General features: G+C 29.4%; 4 protein-coding genes across 5 annotated transcripts in view; 2 read left to right on the top strand and 2 right to left on the bottom strand.

Annotated features, from left to right (window-relative positions):
- trr-1 (Toll-receptor-related 1) overlaps positions 1-6,705 on the bottom strand; it is a 56,318-nt gene extending 49,613 nt beyond the window's left edge. Inside the window, exons 1-2 of one of the 2 annotated variants that reach the window (XM_065798944.1) lie at positions 6,232-6,705; positions 4,122-4,165 (exon numbers count right to left, since the gene is read on the bottom strand). In XM_065798944.1, the coding sequence (XP_065655016.1) occupies positions 4,122-4,165; positions 6,232-6,233 (46 nt within the window). In that variant the 5' untranslated portion in view covers positions 6,234-6,705. The remainder of the gene's footprint in view (positions 1-4,121; positions 4,166-6,231) is intronic. The other variant, XM_065798945.1, reaches the window with a different exon arrangement.
- Positions 6,706-9,124: 2,419 nt separating this feature from the next.
- On the top strand, positions 9,125-9,439 carry LOC136081111 (protein GVQW3-like). The gene has a single exon (XM_065798395.1). The coding sequence runs from the start codon at positions 9,125-9,127 to the stop codon at positions 9,437-9,439; it is 315 nt and encodes a 104-aa protein (XP_065654467.1).
- A 1,024-nt stretch (positions 9,440-10,463) lies between these two features.
- LOC136081110 (protein GVQW3-like) lies at positions 10,464-10,778 on the bottom strand. Its single transcript, XM_065798394.1, has one exon. It carries the CDS (start codon positions 10,776-10,778, stop codon positions 10,464-10,466), a length of 315 nt encoding a protein of 104 aa, XP_065654466.1.
- Positions 10,779-11,711: 933 nt separating this feature from the next.
- LOC136080916 (uncharacterized) lies at positions 11,712-14,995 on the top strand. The gene is made up of 5 exons (XM_065798299.1): positions 11,712-12,412; positions 12,510-12,966; positions 13,058-13,223; positions 13,307-14,354; positions 14,510-14,995. The coding sequence occupies exons 1-5, from the start codon at positions 12,139-12,141 to the stop codon at positions 14,656-14,658; spliced, it is 2,094 nt and encodes a 697-aa protein (XP_065654371.1). The 5' UTR covers positions 11,712-12,138; the 3' UTR covers positions 14,659-14,995.
- The last annotated feature ends 4,013 nt before the right edge of the window (positions 14,996-19,008 follow it).

Here is a 19,008-nt window from a genome sequence, read left to right as displayed (position 1 = left end):
AAGTTTTTAGAAATTTACTGATAAAATACAATTCAGTAAAAAATTATAATTCCTAAAAATGACTCTGGCTAAAACTTAAGAAATTGTGCCTCGACTTCAAACCACCAGTAACCTAGGATCAACACTAATTTAAAAAAAAAAAATTTTTCTACTGATTTAATAGACTTTATTACAGTGATTTCAGAAATTAAAATAGTTAGGAACACATGGAGAAGTTACAAAATCAGAGCAATAAAACTGAAAGCACAAAATGAATTAAAAACAGTGAAAATTATTATTGATGCACTTTATTTTGTATTGTATATTGTAATACAAAGTATATATATATGTAAAAGTATTTCATAATCAGTACTAGAAATAAGTCTTGAATTAAGACTGAATTAAACTCAGTTTTTAAATATCCCTAGCCCCTCACCTCTTAACCTTCAACACTCTTCCCTTTACATTTACTTTTTAACATGCACTTTTTTGCCCAGAACCAAAAAATTGAAATGTAATTTCAGACACAGTGTTTCTGGTTTTATTTCTGATGCATGAAGTGCCTTTATGCATAAACACACTTCTAAACATTTACATTTAAAAGCGGTAACATTAAAGAAAAGCAAGATATTTAATGTTCTTTTGTATCATTATTTTATACATAAATTTTATTATTTCTTATTTATTTATTGATTTTCAAAACTCATGGAAACCTTAGCCTATATTTCAAAACTTGTATTTAGATTTTTTAGCATTTAAAAATAAATGGCAAGTGCATTGTTAGATCTAACTCAATTTTGTATTTAAAATTAAATTTGTATTTAAAATTAAAATTAATTAAAATTTCCTTTGATGTCATGATTTGGTTTTTTATGTTTTGTAAACTTAGACTGAAGTGGTTTTTTCCTATTTAAAGTAAAAGATGGCGTTGACAGAGCTTCTGTCAAAAGTCTTGTAGCAAGAGCCAGTTTACAATCACTAACAGATCCTATCAATTCGCTTAAGAAAATGTATAGTTGTTGTAAACATAATATCAAAGGAGTATACTTTAAAATAGATTTCAAATGATGCAATTATATTACATTGCATAATATTTAAACTAGAAGAATATGCTACTTGTTCAACAATTCCAAAAACAAGAAGCCATCATTGTTTTACACCACAATCATACTTTACAGATAACACAAGTGTCATATGACAATATGCATACTCATGAAAATGTTTCTACAATGCAGCATAGACTTTTCTTTCATCAGGAATGACTACAGCGTGTGTTTATGATGCAAAATGGTTTATAGGGAATATTGTGAAAATGTCTAAAGAAAATCAAAATATTCGTTTCTAGTTCATATAAGCAGTTCATAAGCAGTACATAAGCAGTCTATTTCTTTCAAAACTTTTACTTGGCCTCATAAAGAAGATACTTGCTGGGTTCCAAGAACACACTTGTCAGCTCCAGAAAAAAATTGAAATATTACATTTGTACAATAGCATAAATATATATAGTAAAAGCATAATAGTATATTAATTATAGCATAAATAAAATAATTAGATAAAAGCATAGCAAAAATATTATCGCAAATTAGTAAAGAAAGACTAAAATTCTTTCTCTTTATTTTTATCTAATAAGTTACTTTTAAGTTAGTTTATCAAACTTCTTACTTAATTATTATTTCATAAAGTTTTTTGTTTAAGTATTAAACTGTTTTATGTTGTTTTTTTTTTTAGTTTCTTATTATGGTGTTTACTTAAAATTAGTACTTGTACTATATGTTTATATTCCATGAAATGTAAAACCTATTTCAAAATACATTTGGTTTGATTTGATTACTTATAATTTTCTTTGCAGTCTTTTACTATCTAAGATTACAAACTCAATGTCACAGCTTTTATATGTGTATGTTTAGTAGTGTGTTTGTGCATAAAGGCACTTCAAGCATCAGACATAAAACCAGACACAATGTGTAAGGAGTTCAATTACAATTTTTTCTAGGTTCTGGGTAATAATGTGCATGGTAAAAAGTAAATGGATTGGGGAGGGGGCTAGGTCTATTTAAACACTAAGTTTTATTCAGGCTTAACTTGAGACTTATTTTTAGTACTTTGTATAAAATACTTTTACATATATACATACTTTGTATTACAAAATATAATACAAATTAAAGTACATCAAAAACTCTATTTTTATTGTTTTTAATGGATTTCGTGCAAATTTCATTGTTCTGATTTTGTAAATTCCCTATGAGTTCCCCACCCATTTTATTTTCTGAAATCAATGTTATAAAGTCTATTAAATCAGCAGAAAAAACAATCTTTTTAAAATCAGTGTTTACCCTAGGTTACTGGTGGTTTGAAGTGAAGGCACAATTTCTTAAGTTATAGCCTCAACTAATTTTAAGAGTTCAAAATTTTTTATGAACTCTTAGAATTGTACCTTATCAGTAAAGTTCTTAAAGTCACAGTCACAGAAAAAGAATGAGACTTAATTGAATGACGAGTAACACAAGAATGAATTTTAGTAGATGGCACAAGAGACGCTAGCTCTATAGAGCAGTGCCCATTATAGTATTTGTAGAAAAGAGAAAGAGAAGCAACATTATGACGATGTGATAAAGGTTGGAGGTTGGCTGCAATAGCAGGTCAAACTGTGTTTACAATGTGTTTTTGCACCTTGTCTAAAAGGGAAAGGGCATCATAAAAAGATCCGCCCCAAATATTGCGGATCTTAACAGTATTTCATACAAGGCCAGACTTGAGATTCATAGAGATAGAGAATAGAATCCAAAGTAAAAAAGTGTTTTTTTTTATTAGAAAACTGAGTTTTAGAGCAGTACCCTCATTAGGAGATAATAGAATGAGTTGCCTAGTCACAAAAACAGAGACACAAGCAAAACCTTTGCGTTCAAGAGTCAAGAAGATCCAGCATTCAATATCCTAAACTGGAAACAATGTATTATAAATACATCTGTGCCAGCCTAATAGATGAAGAAGGGGTGCGAGGCTGGTCAACATATAGAATCTATTTACCCCTTAAGTCTTTTCCTAAGTGTCCTTCAACAAGATAGTAGCCGAATGCATTTAACATCTGCCCAAGATGAGTATTTCTAATGAGACATCATTTTTAGCCTTTACTCAACCAAGAGCCCCAAGGTTTAAGTAGGAGTTGGCATCTCCCAGCCTTTGCCTAAAAAAGGCGTATCCTTCAAGGCAGCAGAACATGAAGCAGATTGTACTGGGTGAATGTATAGGACATGAATGGGTGAATGTAGAGGACATAAAGCAGATTGTACAGACTGTATTTAAAGAAACTAAAAAAATATATCTTTTCTTCTTATATTTTCAATACCTCTTAAATTGCAGATTTTGTTTATTTACTTTTTGTGTATTGAATCAAAAATCAACTTTTTTATATATGCAAACAATTTTTTAGGTTATTACCTAGCCATTATGGATAAAATGAGACATTCAAGAATTCAATGTCAAAGTTTTATTAAAGGTAGTTTAGAGTTTTATACAATAAAAAAAACTAGAAGGTTTTCTGAAATTTTGTTTTGAAAATATATAGAGTTTTAAAGTATAAACAAAACATGTTTTTGCTATTATTTTTAAGTCATTATTTTTAAAAAAATTAGAAATTTCAAACAATCATATCCCATGAACCACAAAAGATTTTATGCTAAAGTTTTCAGGAATTGCTTTTCTCATTGATACAAACCAACCCACCAAGTTTCATTAAAATCTACAGTGATCCATGTTGGACCTTGGTCCATTTGGTGTGAAATGACCCAACAGCAAAGAAATTATTTTGCTTATAGCACATTTGAGTTCATAAAAATATTTTTTTTTTGTTGGCCAAACAATTCATTTTTTACAGTCAAAAATTAAAAACAATCATGTAAGATATTTTATCAAACATTAAAATTTATGAAAAAAAAACTAAAATAATAGTGTCTGTCATCAGTAACAGTGTCACCTCAGGGATATGAAAGCATTATGACAAATAACTAAAATCATAAAAACCTTTCTAGTTGAAACCCAATAATAAACCATTAATATATTGAAATTGAAATAATATAATATAACTCAATAATATAAAATTGAAATTGAAATCTTCAATAACTTTTTAGAATACACAAATTTACCTATTTCAAAAAGTTGAAATACTATTATTATAACCAGTACCAACCTAAAAATAAAATAAAAAATTATAACCAATTGCTATTAAAATTTAAACAATCAAAAAACAAATCTAAATTTATTCATGATATGAAATGAGCAATTAAAATACTAATCTAAAATTATTTTCAATATGAAACGCTATTAACTGACTATCAGGTAATAAGCAATTTTTTTTATTGTCAAATGTTTGAAAAAAAAATGTTAAAAAGGTTTTTATTTTATTTCTGAGAAATTGAACTTTAAAAAAACTTTTGGCATTATGACTTTATTATGACTTGTCAATAATTTACAGCATGTTGCCGCTTTGCAGCAAATATTATTATGTCATTATCTACATTTTGTAGTTTTAAAGTTAAGTTCAAACCTCAATAACATGGTGTCTATAGAGTTAACTCTAATTTTATAGCTACAAGCTTTTGTTAACTGGTTAGCAGGATTAAAGTAGCAATACTTAATGCTAAATTGCTGCCAATTCATTGTTATAAATGCTGTTAGCTAGTTGCTGACTAATTCCTAACCCATTCCCTTCCCCTCCTTTCACCTTTTCATTATACATACCTTCTTAAATTACAACATTTTTTTGTCCTTTTGTATTAACTAAGATCTATTATTAGTTCACAGATTTCTTTTTTTTAAATGCCTACTACTCGTGTAAAACCTTTAAAAGTTAATAACTGTTTAATTAATATTTTCCGTTTTAAACATTTTTTATCCCTTAAAAACTTTATTCTTATCATGTTTCATAAAACAGTTTTTAGTAGTTGAGTTAATAGTATAATAGTAAGTATGTTTATTAATGGAGAAATTTTCATTTTTACAGTGGAGCGCTTCGTTTGCCTTTAATTTATGTAAGGTTAGTGCAGTGTCTAAAACTTCAAAAGAATTAAACAAATTAATCAGATTTTTGCAATTAATTGATGCAGTTAAATGTTCATAATCAAGGTTTTCTTTTAATCAGTTTTATGGTGTTTATTTAAACTAATTAGCAAATGTCTAGAGATTTTTCCAATATGACTAGCATTATAGCCAGTGCAATAAAATTTGTAAACAACACAAGATTTAACCGTTAAACCACTGAAATAGAAAGAACTTAAATTTTGTCAGTAGAAAACTCTTAACAAGAGTAACCTAAACAATCAAACTACATGTCAGAACACATTCAAAAATGCTGTCATTTGTAGAAATTTTTAAAAATGAAAAATTTAAGCCTTAGTGATTAAAACCAAATTTAAATAGTATTACATTTTAGTGATGACCGCCTATAGACGGTCTTAATGATTTAAGGGTTAAGTACCTTAAGAAGTGGTCTTTAAAAACAAAAATTATTTTGTATTTTGTTAGTAGCTTGCTGTAAATGTTGGGCCAAAATTTAAAATTTAAAATCTCATTCAATTATTTTCTTAATCTTAATGACTTAATACATGAAGTGTAATGTGTGATCTTTTTACACAAAAGTTGTTTTGTATTAAAAGTGTAATCTTTTTAATACAAAAAAACTTTTGTGTATAAATATCACACATGAAGAAACTTGCAAAATAGTAACCACAAGTATGTGACTATTTATTAGATGATTCTGGCTTATGACCTTTGTGAGATAAAGAAGATGAATCAAAGTGATTATTATTAAAATTTATTATTAAATTTTATAATTGTATAATTTATAAATTTTATAATTTTATAATAATTTATTAACAACATTTGTAAATAATAAAATTTTTATCCTGCCTACCCCTAAACCCTTAGTCAATATATAAATTGAGGCCCTAGCAACCCTCTCTTTTAGTATAACATTATCAGGGTGTATCTATCATTGCATTTATGCAATGTTAGATACATGTATATATTTGAAAGTTTAGTTTGTAAACGTGTTTTACAAAACACATGATTTAATAGTAAAAAACTTCAATAATGATTTGATATTAAACACTTTATGAAGAAACCAAGGTCAGACTTAAGTACTTGAAATTTTAAAGCAGTTTTTGTAAAACAAAAACAGCTGAAAAGTCAAACATTTAATTTATAAATTTATAAATTTGAGTTTTAAACAAAAATCTTTTTAAAAATACTTCATACATCTTTTGTAGTGTTTCAATTTTTTTTTCACATATTTCCTTTTAATTCTTCCTTTTACTACTCTAATTTTACTGCAAATCCCCTTACACAATTTTCTGTCAAATAAAATATTTACACACCAATTGGTTTGTGTATAAAATCTCTAAAAATGTTCAGGTCACACTTATATGAATAACTATGGAGTTAAGATTGTTCTGTTAATAATTTTGCCTATAACAAAAATTAGCGAAGTATTATCCGAATCTTGCTAATCATTATTTTTAAATTGTTGAAATAATAAATTATATCTATTCTGTCATCTCCTGTTGTAATTTCAAAGCACTTTAGATTAACAATTACATGATATTCCCGTCACAATAGTTAAATATTTCTAACGTTAATGTTTAAATCAAACTATTTTTTACAATTTTGAATTTCCGATTTTTTACAATATTTGAATTTTCGAATTACAATATTTGAATTTCCGGTTAGCTTGTTTAGCAAGGGCGTTACGTATAAATTTTTCTTGGAAAGATAGTTTCTCGGAAAAATATTACGGGTCTGAAAATCATGTAATGCATCTACCTGGATTTTCAGTAGACCTATATAGGTATTTTGAGCGGTCCACTGTAGTTTTACTCATAGGCTTCTAAGTGGACCATAAGTGGCAGCCGCCTATTTCACATGACTAGCCACTATATCACATGTTGGAAAGTAATCGGCTAAAATCTATCTATATCAGAGACGGATACAGGATTTTTTGGTGTTTGAGATATTTATCTCAAATAATGATGCTTTGCGAAAAACTGCGATGATTGGAAGTTAGGAATAAAAAAGCCCTTAAATTTCATCCCACCCTCCATGCCAAACGTGAGGGGCAACAAGTTGATAAAATATTTTTTGTACTATTCTCAACTAGACTTACATTCATCGCTAAATTTTAAGTGTCATAGTATTATTTCTCAGCGTTTAAAAATTAGAACTACTTGGTGTAGTTAGGGCGAGTGTAGTTAACTCAGTATAGTTATAGCGCCTGTATAATAATTTGCTGACTGCAACATATTTTCGTTTAATGATCATGTCTGTGAATCATGAAAAGACGAAAAAAATAAAATGATAAATTTTTGCGTAACATAAAATGAAAATGTTTGTAGCGAAAAAACCCAGACCGAAGATTTTTTTTTTTTTTTTAATCACGATCGCTAGTAAAAATTTGAATGAGATTTTAAATAAATACGCTCTTTAGGTGAAATGAACATCATAGTTTAATAATATGATCTGTTCTGGTCGTTTATTGGCAATTTTTCGTAATTATAAGTGCTTTCTTCTTAACGCCGTTAATGCATGTTCTGGAAAATACATGAATTTTGCGACTTAATAAAAGGATATGTTTAAATGAGTTTTTTTGGCACAACTAAAAAATTAAAAAAAAAATTTTTTTTTTCAACTTTCAGTCCTTTTACAGGCCTAAAATTAAATGAGGTTAAAAAATTTTTTAATTACGTATATTTAGGTATAACATTTTGCTTCATAGTTAGGGTATTATTTTTTGGTATATAATGACGTTGATGCTATACAAAGGTAAACATCAACTAAAGAAATAACATTTTTAAACAAGTTTTAAGTTATATGTATGGTTTCTAACCAGTCGTATGTCTCAAAATATATAAAAAAGCAAAAAAAATTAGTTAAAATCTGTTTTTTCGATTTATTATGAATGTTTTAACTAATTTGAATGTGATAAACACAAAATTCGACGTACGGCTCGTTAGACTTTAAAAATTTATTCTTTTAAGATTTATTTAAAAGTCTATGTTCAAATTTAAAACATTTCTGTGATATGCATCACCCCTGTTTTATAATGCCATAATACCATTTATCTAAAAATCTGGTCTTTAAATTACCAGAGATAGTAAATACTTGTAAAATAGCAGGATCCTTTCACATCTCATGCGTGTTTAACAAGTAGCAATACTTGGCATTATTTTATAGTTTAACTAAGTAACATAAAATCAAACATTAATGATGTTAGATTTTATGGTGTTTTTTTTTATCTTGATTTTTTTTATCTTGATCTAAACACCTTGTGATTTTCATTTATTTGACGTCATCTTGTAAATGAAAATCATAAGGCTTTTTGATCAAGGCTATTGATCAAGGCTTTTGATCAAGGCTATTAAATCATATAAAAAAAATAATATTGAAGAAAATCTTTGATTTCATATTGATAAACAATTTGAAAAACAAGGCCATTTTATCGTTAAGCATGTAAAGCACTGTAGGAGAGTTATGTCAAAATTGTTCTGGAAAACAGAGATTATATTTATGCTGCATAGCTTTATTAAAATGTTGCATAGTATTCTTATCTACTTAACTACAATGTATGGTTAATAAAATATTTAAAGCAGTTTTAGAAAAATTTCGTGCCTCCTGTGAAAGCCTTAAGAATAAAGCTGAAAAAAGAGGAATGAATGAAGAGGAATGAATATCGAGAAAAAACTTTCAGTTGTAATTGATAAAGTACTTAATAAACTTGATCAAGATTTTCCACTACTTTTACATACAGTAATCTGTTAACCAAGTTAGACGGTTAACTTTTTGGAACACTCAAAATAAATATGCATATGTTGAGTGTGCATATATATAATAATACCCGGAATTTTTAAATTTCGCGGGTTTGGAGAGTCCGATTGTCAGCATTTTTTTGTGTGTGTTGGTTTACATGCCCCTAAAGTATGATAAAATTTTTAGCTATATTCATTGTTTACTTTGTCTATGGTAGTTGTTAAGGTTCAACGTGTTTTTATGAGTTCGGCGATTTTTGCTTGTTTAAAAAATAGAAGAATTGAAGAGTCAAAGAATTTCTATTAGACTTTGCGTAAAAAATAAAATAAAGTGTAACAAAGTGTGTGAAATGTTACATAAGGTCTATGGTGAGTCTGCTATGAAAAAAACAATTGTATACGAGTGGTATAAACGTTTCCAAGATGGCCGCAAAGTCATTGAAAATGACGAACGCTCCGGTCGACCCAGCACATCAATAATCGATGAAAATACAAAAAAAGTGGAAAAAATGGTTATGAATGATCGCCGAATCACAACAAGAGAAGATGTTGATGAAGTTGGCATATCAATTGGCTCATTTTTCAAATGTTTTGGTCATGAAACGAGTGGCAGGAAAGTTCATTCCAAAACGGCTGAATTTCGACCTAAAAAAACAATCGCATGAACATCGCTCAGGAGCTGCTAAATGACTTCAACGACAATCCAAGTTTACTTGAAAGGGTCATAACTGTTGATGAAACATGGATATACGGTTATGAAGTCGAAAGCAAAGCACAATCGTTGCAATGGAAGCACCCTGAATCACTAAGATCGAAAAAAGCACGTCAAGTTCGATCAAATGTTTAGGATTTTCTTACTGTTTTCTTCGATTATAATGGCGTAGTTCATCATTAGTTCTTACCACAAGGTCGTAGGGTTAATAAGGAGAATTACCTTGAAGTTAGGCAACGTTTACGTGAAGCAATCCGAAAAAAACGGCACCAGCACTGCAGGAAGATCCAGTGGCAGACCGAGATGTACCGCATCAAAAAATAACGCCTAACTATTGTGATTCTCTTGTTGCCTCTATGCCTCGAAGAAGACGTGGTATTACGTTTTTAGACAGAAACGTAATACCACTTCAATTTAATGATAATATGATTGAATTAAACGCAACAAACAACATGCACATGACTCAATGACACACTTTGGAAGAAACCAACAAGTAGTTCACATCAGAAAAGAGTTTCTAGTTCCTCGAATTTCTTCCTCCGGCTTTGAGGACAGCTTCTATTCTTCGAGGCATAGAGGCAACAAGAGAATCACAATAGTTAGGCGTTATTTTTTGATGCGGTACATCTCGGTCTGCCACTGGATCTTCCTGCAGTGCTGGTGCCGTTTTTTTCGGATTGCTTCACGTAAACGTTGCCTAACTTCAAGGTAATTCTCCTTATTAACCCTACGACCTTGTGGTAAGAACTAATGATGAACTACGCCATTATAATCGAAGAAAACAGTAAGAAAATCCTAAACATTTGATCGAACTTGACGTGCTTTTTTCGATCTTAGTGATTCAGGGTGCTTCCATTGCAACGATTGTGCTTTGCTTTCGACTTCATAACCGTATATCCATGTTTCATCAACAGTTATGACCCTTTCAAGTAAACTTGGATTGTCGTTGAAGTCATTTAGCAGCTCCTGAGCGATGTTCATGCGATTGTTTTTTTAGGTCGAAATTCAGCCGTTTTGGAATGAACTTTCCTGCCACTCGTTTCATGACCAAAACATTTGAAAAATGAGCCAATTGATATGCCAACTTCATCAACATCTTCTCTTGTTGTGATTCGGCGATCATTCATAACCATTTTTTCCACTTTTTTTGTATTTTCATCGATTATTGATGTGCTGGGTCGACCGGAGCGTTCGTCATTTTCAATGACTTTGCGGCCATCTTGGAAACGTTTATACCACTCGTATACAATTGTTTTTTTCATAGCAGACTCACCATAGACCTTATGTAACATTTCACACACTTTGTTACACTTTATTTTATTTTTTACGCAAAGTCTAATAGAAATTCTTTGACTCTTCAATTCTTCTATTTTTTAAACAAGCAAAAATCGCCGAACTCATAAAAACACGTTGAACCTTAACAACTACCATAGACAAAGTAAACAATGAATATAGCTAAAAATTTTATCATACTTTAGGGGCATGTAAACCAACACACACAAAAAAATGCTGACAATCGGACTCTCCAAACCCGCGAAATTTAAAAATTCCGGGTATTATTATATATATGCACACTCAACATATGCATATTTATTTTGAGTGTTCCAAAAAGTTAACCGTCTAACTTGGTTAACAGATTACTGTATGTAAAAGTAGTGGAAAATCTTATATATATATATATGGAAAATATATATATATATATATATATATATATATATATATATATATATATATATATATATATATATATATATATAAATATATATATATATATATATATATAAATATATATATATATATATATATATATATATATATATATATATATATATATATATATATATATATATATATATATATATATATGTAGTATGTAGTACATACAGATCTAATTACTCAGATGTGTATAAATACCTATGTACTAAGGTTTCTTTGTTTACTTTATTTATTATAATTGCATAACTACAATACTTACTATACTAAATATGTTAAGTGGTGTAAAAACTTTTATTATATGGATATCAACTTTTTGATATTATATGAGTGAATATATATATATATATATATATATATATATATATATATATATATATATAATATATATATATATATATATATATATATATACATACATACATATATGTATATATATTTAAACAACTTTAAAAAGTATTCTACACAATAGAGTGCTCAATGTTCTTAAAAAAACAGAACCATACCCTAGGGGGGATTTGGGGAATCTTCTCGAACACCACAAAATCATGCCCATGCCCCATATTTAGATTTTCAGAAATATTTGTGATAGATTTATCAATTTTATTTTTTAAAGTTTTTAAAAATTTTTGTTTAACATTAAAATTTACAGACGGATAAGTAATTTTTATTACTTTCTATTTACATTTTTATTGAAATAAAAACAAAGCAAAGCAACCTTTAATTATTAACAATTAGTAAAAGTTAGCAGTTGCTAATTGTTAACAGTTGCATAATAACTCTTTGCACGCGTTGATATACGAACTGAAAGCATGTTTTTAGTCATTATATGGACATGTGTTTATAGGCATTATATTGACATTTGATTGATATAACCGATATATCAAGCCAATATTATCAATCCATATCAGAAGTTTTTATTTGAAGCATTCATTTAAAATGCCTAAACATGCAAAAGAACATAGTGATTTTGTAAAAAAATTTTGCATTTGCTGCTTCAGGAAAGGCACGGATTTAAGACCAATAAATAACCCTGAAACAACTTATTTAAATCTAAATAAAAAGAAAAATGACTACTCAAACCTTATCAAAACTATATTCTGGAAAGATTATTCAGCGGATAATCCTGACCTTCCTACCATGCTTTGCTCAAAATGTAGAAAAAAGCTTGCAGGGACTGATCCTTTCTTCATTATGCGGCCGTGTTATGAAGGTAGTTATAACTATATTGATGTTTAATTTACTTCATTTAAAATTTAGTTTCGCTATTTTAGTTATTATAGTTGTCATGCAAGTGCTATAAAATTTAGACCTGAATACCAGAGTTATTAGAGGAAAAAAATGTGAATGTTTTATTTGTGAAAATGGGCGCAAATCAAAAATGGAAAAAATATTGGCCCCAATGGTTGATTGTGTTTCGGGAAAGCTTGTTTATCAAGGCGCTGAAGATGTTTCAAATAAACCTGTAGAAAGACTAGTTTGTCAACATTGTTATGCCCAAGTGGGACAGGGAATTCCACATCCCTGTATGAAATTAGAAAGACAAAAGAATTTGACTGCCATTGTAAAATCAACATCCCCAACAACGCAAGAAAAAGTTCTGTCCAGCTCTACCAAAGATTTCAGCACAAATGACTCAGAGAACACCTTAGTTTTGAAAACCTTTGGTCCGAAGCAACTCATTGTCTCTTTCGGAAAGACTGAGGTTAAGAAACCTTTCTTTTCTTTAGATAAATTGAACAAACTTCAATTAAAACTACATTCCAGGTAAATTTTTGTTGCTTAAAAATACTTTTAAAAATAAATTTGTTATGAGTTTAAAGCCAATTTTTGTAATAACTTTATTATGATTTATAAGTAATCACAACATGATTGAAGTTGCACGATTTCTGAGAAGTGAGGCAGGACGAAAAAGTGTGGAATCCGGTTTCAATATTAAACTGATTGAGAACAACGAAATAATTGGAAATTTATTCAATCGTGATAAACTCCCATTGCTATTAAAATTAAAAGAAAGCGAAGAGGTAAGTAAACTATTTCCAAAAAAATTATTTTATAGCTAGATTGCAATTTGTATCATTCATTTTGATTTTTTATCAATGTATAGTTGGTAGAAAAAGATACTCCTATTGTGTATTGCAATGACATTGAAGAACTCGTAGCAATGGTACTTCATCACAGAAGTCAAGAAACAAATGATGTTGATATCAAATTAGGTGTAGATGGAGGGCAGGGATTCCTAAAAGTTACACTGTCAATAACCCTAAAGCCAGAGTTAAAAAATAATAAAATTCCAGAGAACCTGAGCAAGAGTGACGGATATGCGTGCAAAGATTTTAAAGATTCAAGCGTCCACAAAACTATTATATTGGCCATTTTGATTTCATTGAACGAAAAATACCATAACTTGCGGTTAATATTGGATAAGCTAAACATTTCATCCTTAGATTACACAGTATCTGAAGATCTAAAGATTTTGCTTCAAATGGTTGGAAAACAAACTGCAACATCAAAACACCCTTGTCCGTATTGCATGAAGTCATCTCCTGACTTTCAAAAAGCTAATCATTATACTCTAGAGTCTTTGTGTACATTGTACGACCAATGGATGGCTGATGGTGCAAATTTAAAAAAAGCTAAAAAATACACTAATGTTGTTAACTCCCCTTTATTAACAGGCAACAAAAACAAAAAAGTACTAGAACTTGTAAATATTCCTGGACTACATATACTGCTAGGTGTTGTAGACAAAATTTTAAAAGAGATTGAAAAAAATTTATTTGAAAACAAGGAGTGTGGGTTACAGATTGTTAATCAATATCTGTCTAAAATAAACATCTGCAGAGTGTCCTACCAAGGGCAGCATCGTTTGGAAGGCAATGCTTGTCATAAATTGCTTAAAAACATAGACAGCTTTGAACTGTTTTTTCAAGAGTTTAGTCTTGGAGTTTCCGCTGCCAAATATATTAAGGTACTTAGAGATTTTGAAAAAATAGTCCATGGTTGTTTTGGAAAATCATTAAGCTCCACGTATGTTAAAGATCTAGAGGAGTTCTCTACGAGCTATAGAAATCTAAGGGCTACAATTCCTTTGAAGGTACACATAATTGAGCAACATGTTATTGAATTTATCAACATGAAAGGTGGAGTCTTTGGTATGATAAATAACTTTTAAATTTGATTAAAAATAATTTATAATCTTAGTAATTAAATACTCTATTTCAACAGTTGAATCGTAAAATTTGCATAATTTACGACGAATATTTATTAAATAAACTTGCATTTCTTTTGTACTTCTACTGTTCTATAGGCTTAGGTTACTGGACTGAACAAGCTCTCAAATCCATTCATCAGGATTTCAATCAGTTTTGGCGAATGAGAAAAGTTGGAGAGCACAGCCCAAACTATATAGAGGTGCTGAAAAACGCGGTTGTTGCTTACAACTACAAGCACATTTAAAGTAGCTTTCTATTTGCAGGAATGAAGTTTGTAAAAAGCAAAGTGTTAAATCTCCTATGAACAAACGTTTAGTATGACTTTGAAATGTAAAATATCAATCATAATGTAACCATAAAAATCAGAGTTTTTTTTTTTACTGTAATAAATAATTGTAGCAAACCCTTCTCGTCCCCTTATAGCCCTCCCCAGGGTATGGTTCCAAAAAACACTTTTCAACTTTTTGCTTGTTTTATATTAAACTAGATCAAAGTTCATCGACAGATTTCAAATTACATCAAAAAAAAATTTTTCGTTTAAAAGTTGAGACCATTTAAGGTTATTTCAGGGGGTAATTTTAGGCTTTGCATTGTTATAAATCTTAAACGAAAAGAGATTTTTTGATGAAATTTGAAATCTGTCGATGAATTTTGATCTACTTTATGATAGAACAAAAAAAAAAATTTACGATTAAAGGAGACGTAGTTCTAGGAAGGGGGCAGTTAGGGATCGGGGCGGGGTTGGTTTAGCTTCAATTACCTTAATTTTTTGCAAGTCATCCTCATATACTACCAGTATCAACATACTAAAAATTTGAGTATACCCCATGCTTATTAGCTACCTATCTTGAACAACAAAATTCCTGGGCACTGCCCTTAAATGTGTGTTTTCTCCCCAGGCCCCCACTAAAAAAAGTTGTCGTTTACATTTTTTGAATGAGGAAATGTTTTCTAATGATAATCAAAAATAAAATCTCTGGGGATGTGTTGTAAGGTCTTAGAGTATGTTCCTATGCACCGTGTATTTAACAAGGCTGGAAAGTTATACCTGTGGTTCCAATTTTTGAGTATTCTGGAGAATACTTTGACCTCTGCAACTATAATCAGTCTTTTCTCTATTTATAGCAAGATCTTTGAGTCTTTAATCAACCACTTTCTAACATCTTACTTGGTCTAATTATTCACTTTCTAACAACCGATTTGGATTTTGATATTCTTGTTCGACGACTGATTTGCTAAATGTTGTTATAAAAAATGTTTTTTTTTCGTGCATCAGATGGAGGCGTCAAGGTAAAAGCTGTTGCTCTGGACATATCAAAATCTTTCGATAAGGTATAGCTTACTAGCCTTTTATAGATACAGAATATGAAGGATAAATTGCTTCATATTCTGTATCTATGAAAGTTTTGAGATTATTAATTAATTTCTTTTTAACTGCAGTATTGAAGCTATCTTCGATAGCCAGCACTCTTCTTCATTTCCAGTACCTTCAGGGGTACCGTAAAATACTCTAATTAAACTTATACTGTTTTTTTATGCCTTAATAACCTTCCAGACAGTCTTTCATTTAAATTAACTCTACTTGCTGACAACTTAACTTTATACTTGAATCTGATTTCTCTTCTGTAATAGCTTGGGGGTTGCATTGGTTTATGCATTTTAACTCTAACAAAACATTTTAACTCCTCCACTTTATACTTTCATGGTTTTTCATTTACTAAAAACCTCTCTCGGAAACCATAAATCTATTGCAAAGTTAACATTTGCTAAGGTTACTTCTCTTTACCGTGCTCAGAGAACCGCTAAGATTTGAAATTAAACGATATTTAACTTTTTTGGGGTGTTTATGATGGTTGGAGCGCTTGTAGTATTTAATTAGATTTTTCCTGTTGAATTATAAGAATTTAATTTTTGTGAATAAATTTCAATGACCATAGTTTTTTTATAGAAATATTTTTTCAACTTTTATCTTTACTTTATATTTTTTCATTTTCACTGGCCGTAAAGAGAATTACAGAATCGTTATCACATTTTCAAATTTTCCGGTTATAAGTTTCATCGTACTTTATAGTTCGCAGACTTTGTAAAATTTTTTAGAGTTTTAATTTTTTTTTTTTCTTTTTTTTATTACTTTAAAGACTTCAAACTGGTTCAAACTGAACTACTCGTTCAGTTCAAAATCTATACCATATTTCATTCTGTCGGTTTTATTTCATTGTTAATGTAATTTTAATCATTTGATAAGTACTTTCTAATTGGTGTGTTATAAAAGTTCTTTTTTGTCCTTCTTTGAAAACAAAGCCACAGTATCTATTGTGCAAAAATAGTACTAGTAAAGAGTATCTATTACGCACAAACCCTGTAATAAAAAACTATGTTTGATTTCTTATCGTGCATCTCATATCTCGAATAAGTCTTTATTGCAGAATCTAAATATTACTGATTTTAAAACTTAAATTGCTTTAAAAAATTTAAAAGAGTATTTTTAAGAATAAAAATAGAGTTCCTGATTTTTCTAGTTATTCACCGGTGGCAGTTTACAATTTCTTATTTTTCAAAAGTATATATTAATCTTTTTTCGAGCCTTACATTAACAAAAAATACGTAAATATTAAAAATAAAAAAAAACGAGAAATATATATGTATACTTGTCTTGCCACATTTTTATACCATTAAAATGCAATGATTTATTGTAAAATTTTTGTGAATATGTTTTTATATGTAAGACAATGTTAAGCATTTCTTGATGATAAAATTGGTCTAGCGCAAGTTTCGTGAGTTCTTTTCACAATGCCCCAAGAAGACCTTACGGCCTTGTCACAGAGAACTTAGGAAGTGTATTTAACTAGGAAGATTACGCCTTCTTCCTTACCGTGGCGCGAAAATATGTCCAGAACTCGTTTTGAACCCGGATCTCCTGCATCAAAAGCAAGCGCTCAAACCACTGCGCCACGGCGCTTATTACACAATATTTGATTATATTTCGCAAAATTACAGAAGCTTGTTAATTTTTTCTGTGATTTTTTGTTTTCTGTGATTTTTTTGTTTTTTGTGATTTTTTGGTTTTAGTTTCTTAAACTTCTTTGTACGCGGTAACCATATCTTGTTTTCGGTCTTGTAAAGAAATGGCTCTGACCCAGTGGTACGATCCAATCTGATAACTGTTAGAAGTCTATAAATAAAATCAAAATTTTGGAGACATCTAACATGTAAGCCAGAGCATTTTGTCAACCTTCTTGTGTCCAGATTGACTATTCTTCATTTGTTTGGATGCATATATCCAGGCATAATTTATCAACTATAACTATACATATAATAACAATTTAGCATTAAAAATCATAAATATAAAGACGACCATCAGTAGTCTTTATCCAGCTCGTAAAACAGATATTTAAGAGTCTTTTTCTGTGAGTAGCTCTTGTTTTCTTTTTTATCATTTCGAAGAACAAATTTTTAATTCTCTGGTAAGCTGTTGATATATCATGTTATAGCCTTTAACTCATTATAAATTCTAAAGAAGAGAAAATCAAAAGATTAGTCGAATTTCTTCCATGGCAGCAACTGGTAAATTTAACTTTTTATTTTTCTGTTCTGACTATTTTTTTTTATTTATTTATGTACTATAAATGTAAAGTTGTTAATATATTTATAAACAGCAACGTTCTAAATAAGGTTCAACGAATTTTTTAATTATTTTTCAGAGCAGATCTCTCATAGGTACCATAAAAGATTTTTCAGAGCAGATTTCTCATAGGTACCATAAAAGATTTTTCAGAGCAGTTCTCTCATAGGTACCATAAAAGATTTTTCAGAGCAGATCTCTCATAGGTACCATAAAAGATTTTCCAGAGCAGATCTCTCATAGGTACCATAAAAGATTTTCCAGAGCAGATCTCTCATAGGTACCATAAAAGAAAAAGCGAAAAGGATTTTCTTGTTTATTGTTTTATTTACTTAATGCTTATAAATATATATGTTGAATTCAAATAATAAAAAGGCAGCGTATACACTATTTTTTTACATATATTTTGATCTAATCTTGATCTAGCAGTCGAGGCGCAGTAGTTAGAGTGCTTGCTACATAAGCAGGGGGATCCAGGCTCGAAACGTGCTTTGGACATATTTTCGCGTCACGGTAAGGAAGGAGGCATGAACTTCTTGGTTAAATGCACTTCCACGGTGCTCTGTGACAAGACTGTTAGGTCTTCTTGGGGCATCTAAATTAAAATCATCAGTTAATAAAAAAACTGTTAAAAAATTACATAAAACAAACCGTTTGAAAAAGAAACATTAAAAGGTGTAAAATATCAAAAAGTTCAACGTTTATTTTTAACTAAAAATAAACGTTGAAAAAAAAACGTTGAATTAACGATGAAAAAAAACGTTGAATTAACGTTGAAATAACGTTGAAATTAAGATTTTTTAAATAAATGTCGAAATTAAATTAAAATTTGCCGACGCATATGTACTAATAATTCGGTACTAAAATAAAATTTAATATATTTGTGCGTGGAAAAGCCCTTTAAAAACTTTTAATAAAAGTATTAATGTGATAAAAGTAAAAATATTAAAAGATTTTATCTTATGAAAATAT

This window comes from Hydra vulgaris, chromosome 06 (genome assembly GCF_038396675.1).
Source record: "Hydra vulgaris chromosome 06, alternate assembly HydraT2T_AEP".
In the NCBI taxonomy this organism is placed as follows: Eukaryota; Metazoa; Cnidaria; class Hydrozoa; order Anthoathecata; family Hydridae; genus Hydra; species Hydra vulgaris.
Note: the sequence above shows the minus strand (reverse complement) of the source record. Positions and strands in the feature narration are given on the sequence as shown.